We start from the raw sequence: 4455 nt of genomic DNA on the forward strand, positions 1-4455 counted from the left end.
GAGAGAAAACTCATACAGCTCTCTGCTATGACTTCTTATCTCTCTCTCTCTGTGTCTCTCTGTCTCTCTCTTTCTTTCTCTCTGTCTCTCTCTCTCTGTCTTGCCACCTTTATCTCACTCCCTCTCTCTGCCCTTTTTCCAAATGTCCCTATGACCTTTCCTTCTCTTTTTCTCTATCTCTTTCCCTCCCTCCTTCTCTCTCTTTTGCCTGCTTCACTGAGCACACCTCCCTCCCCTCCCCTGCTCCCTGCAGTTCCCAGCCACAGATCCATCCATGTCTCTGGTCCCCTGGCAAGGTAATGAGACATTAAAGAACGATAGCCTACGTCCGCTTAAGAGCTATGTCCTTGCTCAATCTACCAAAACACTCCTCGCACGCATGTACGAGCACACACACGCACACACACACACACACAGACACACACATTTGAGAGAATTGTGGGGATTTTTACAGACATGAGTACTGGACAAGTATTTATTTGAGATAATACGGTCCAGGGCATTTTATCATACACTCGATTCATCCAATGGCTTTTTGTGAGGCACTGGACCGATGCAATAGAATAGAAACAGATGACTGTGTGTTCGTACTCTCAAACAAAGGCTGATGCAGCTGTGTAGTCACCACCTGTCAAGCCSTGGGCACAGTAAACACAGACTGGCCTCAGGTACTGCCATCGCCCGCACCCGCGCACAGACACACACACTGGCACTGCAGCCAGAAACACACCACACACAGTYACCAGCTGATTGACACATCGGCAAAACAAAGAGGTGAGGCTTCTATTATGAGCCAACAGAATGGTTTCTGGTTGTGGATGYGAGCTTGGCTGTGTATCAGTGAGGTTACTGTGTCTGTGTGTGAGAGTAGGTTGCTTTTCTTCCCTGAGTTTCTTTGTCTTAGGCCTATCTCATTAACAGAAAGGCCAAGACACACACACACACACACACTCACAGAAAGAACAAGCCACTCCTACTGCGTCAGCCATTAGCTCAGTGGTGAGTGTGAACCAGTAATTGCATTTTGTTCTTGATATCATCCAATCTGACAGTGGGGACATGCTACTACACAAATGACACACAAAGAGGTGTGGCAATCTATTCCTCTACCTCTTTCTCTTAGCCACTATTTGCTCTCCATCTCTCCCCTTCTACACATGCAATTACAGAATAAAGTAATCAGAGCACAACAGGCCTTCCAATCAAATTCAATGGGAGACACATATAGACAAACTGTCAGGCAGTAGGCTCAATAATGAACAAAACAAACCAATCAAATAGAGAAATACCAGCTCTTGACCTATGAGTAATTGAGCCTTGTGAAATCCATCATGTTAACTATGACGCTGCCACTCCACGTTTGTGTTCATGGGCCGAATGGACTTCAACGGCGCTGTGATCAAAGCGTCAGACGTGGGTTTTAGCGCTCCATTTGATTACCACTTTAGAGGCTGATTCACACCCGTGAACTGTTGGCAGGGAAAGTAACGGCAATGCTAGAGCACGCAATGCTGAAGAGAGCCGCAGCGCTTCGTTTCAGCACCATGGAGAGCGCACTGTACTGCACTGCCATGCTTGACGCTCCGCTTCAGCACCACGGAGAGCCCAGTGCAACTGCTATGCTTGCGGCTCTGTTTCCCCACAGCGCGCCACTCTCTTTTCAACACCATGGAGAGCGCACAATAGGCTACTACTGCACAGCGCAGGTGGGAGAAAGCGGCAAAGGCATCAATGAACAGTAGCCCCAGGACTCATTTTAATGAATGGGTGTACACATCAACAGCAATAGATGCCTCTTGCACAGATTAGACTGCAGCTCTGCAGCTGTTGCCACTTTTCAAACTGAGTATGGCTAGAGAGATGGGCTGTGTGAGAGAAATCTATTGCAGTATATTCTGATTTAAATCTTGTCATTGATCTCTCTCTGCTCCTCCCATGTTTTCTATGTATAACTCTCTTCATTTGACTGTGTTGAAGAGGTGTGACTCTTAATGATGAGAACTGCTGCAGTGGTTATGATATGATGACATCATATGCCTACAGCTTGGCCTGTGAATAAGGTAAATGCCTCTGAGGCCTTTGAATGTGAATGTTATTGTGAATGCCCTAAACCGTTCACGTGAAGGTGTTTCATGTAAATGGAGGATTTAGGCAGGCCTCTGAGCCATTTACCCAACCTTCCATTCACACTCGTAGAGAGAACACACTCAAAGGAGAGAGCAACAGCAAACCAATGCTGCTGATTTAGGGTTGAAACGACAACATACCTCCTGAGCATGTGATCACACATCTGCACTGTATGGTAAGCTGGATCAGCACCTACCCCAGAGTTGTCATGGTGACGATGGTGTACCAGAAGGCTGCTGGGATGCTGGTGAACTTGCTGGCTGAGGAGCCCTTCTCGGCGTAGAACATGACAGTGGCGAAGATGATGATGGCCATGGTGAGGGAGAAGAGCAGGAAGCCCAGCTCCGAGGCGCAGCTCTTCAGCGTGTAGCCCAGGATGCGCAGCCCCGCAGAGTGGCGGGAGAATTTGAAAATCCTGAAAACGCGGAAGACCCTCAGGGTGACGAAGGCCCCGCTGACGTCCTCGTTGTCCGTCATGACCAGGCCGATGTAGTAGGGCATAATGGCCACCACATCGATGACGCTCATCACGCTCTTGATGAAGTTCCAGCGGCTGGGCGCCGCCATTAGACGCAGCAGGTACTCCACGGTGAAGATCATGACACAGGCCGTATCCAGACAGAAAAATGCCAAGGCYTACCGCTCCCCGCACGACACCTGTTTGACKCGATTTMGCAAAGTCCCGCACGGGACCGTCTCRACCACGTTGGCCATCACGGAAACYGCAATGAAGAAGCCGGTGACYTAATAAAACACCAGGGCCATGGTGCTCGTGTGGGGGTTCTCGAAGGCCCGCCACATGGTTTCTCGGAATGTCATATCGGGCGGGACCATATCGTTCTGGTTCTCGCTGTCCTCGTCATCCTGGATCCTTTCCTGGTTCTCCCGCCGCCGGTCCTTGTACTCTTCATAGCAACAGTCCCCTATGATCTCCGGTATGATCCCAAAGAAGGCCAGCTCCTCGTCGTAGGCCGAGATGCACTCCTGGCGCGGGTAGTGCAGCTTCCCGGTACGATAGAAGTTCAGAATGTGTCTGAAAATATCCGGGTCACGGTCGAAAAAGTATTCGTTTGTCTCCTCGTGGAAGAAAAATTCCCGCTCTGTGCTGCCCAGTAAAGTGTCTGGGTACCGCTCCAATGTATTCCGCCACGTCTGGAACTTCTGTCCGCTGACATTGAGCAAGATGAGCCCGTCCTGCTTTCGCCGGTTGTCCGGTGGGGGCGTCGGCATGGGCGCACTGGCTACCGGCATCCATCCTATAGCAGCCGCCCGGGCGAAGGGTAACCACGCCGCCACTCCCGCTGCCATGGTGACCCACTGTGTGAGACCCGGTCCCGGTGAAGAGCTCTCGACGCTCTGGTGGGTGATCACAAAACCACAGCGCGGCGAGAAGACATCTGGAGAGGCAGGAAAACAACCCAAGCATTAGCCTACTCATAGGCTACACTGTAACATATCATGCAGGGCTGAAATGAATATATCGTCCACATGCTGTTCATTCGGTTTCCTTCTGAAACTCAATAAATAATAACATCTAAATGCATTGCATAGACATGTCCCATGTATAGCCCTACTGTCGTCGATAGTGAATGTAAAGCGTGAGAACGAGTAGTCACTGAACCAATATTTAGCAGTAGAACATACATGATTCAACGGCAATAGTCTGGAAATTGAAAGCACATACAACAAACGAGTAATGTAGCCTTCTCACCTCTGCGTAAAAGTGACTGGTTTGAAAAATAAAGCTTTCCGTTCTCTTTCTAATATAAAACAATCCTCTCTGCACACAAAAGTATCCAGAAAATTCTCCCCTTGGCAAAAGGGTGGAAACGATCCAGCAACAAGTTCAAAACGGGAGTAATTCCGTGCTCCAAACACGGGAAAAGACTTGGCTCCAGTCATACAAGGACATTATCGAGCGCTTTCTCTAGCCAAACAACACCCGGAAGCTCAGCTCGCGCCTCCCGCTTCTTTATCACTCCTAGAGCTCGAGCTTTTCAAGAAAAGCGCAACTGTGATCCTCTTCGGAGACCAATGACTGTATGGGCCGAGTCCACACCGACTTCTGTGTAATCAAATGAAGCGCTCCTCCTTGATGCCTTGCGGATACCCCGTTATGCACGCCCGTGTCAGCAGTAACCAAATATCTTTCTGAACGGACTCTGTACCACACCCTCCTGACAGAGTAGTATCACATCAAAGCACTAGCTCGCAATACGTTGTGCATAAAAGGAGATTTGACTGAAAGTGTATTTGCAGGTGGTTGGCTGCTAATACACAGGCCGTCATTCCAACCTCCTAGTCTCTGGGCACTGTCACTGATGCTCA

At 49.4% G+C, this 4455-nt stretch overlaps 1 protein-coding gene across 1 annotated transcript; it reads right to left on the bottom strand.

Moving 5' to 3' along the window:
• Positions 1 to 2319: 2319 nt before the first annotated feature.
• Positions 2320 to 4002, bottom strand: LOC111951356 (A-type voltage-gated potassium channel KCND2-like). The gene is given in 2 exon segments (XM_070434734.1): positions 2320 to 3524; positions 3839 to 4002. A coding segment is annotated over 1 exon segment (1116 nt). The 5' UTR covers positions 3436 to 3524; positions 3839 to 4002.
• Positions 4003 to 4455: the final 453 nt, after the last annotated feature.

The sequence above is a fragment of the Salvelinus sp. IW2-2015 genome, linkage group LG24, assembly GCF_002910315.2.
Source record: "Salvelinus sp. IW2-2015 linkage group LG24, ASM291031v2, whole genome shotgun sequence".
In the NCBI taxonomy this organism is placed as follows: Eukaryota; Metazoa; Chordata; class Actinopteri; order Salmoniformes; family Salmonidae; genus Salvelinus; species Salvelinus sp. IW2-2015.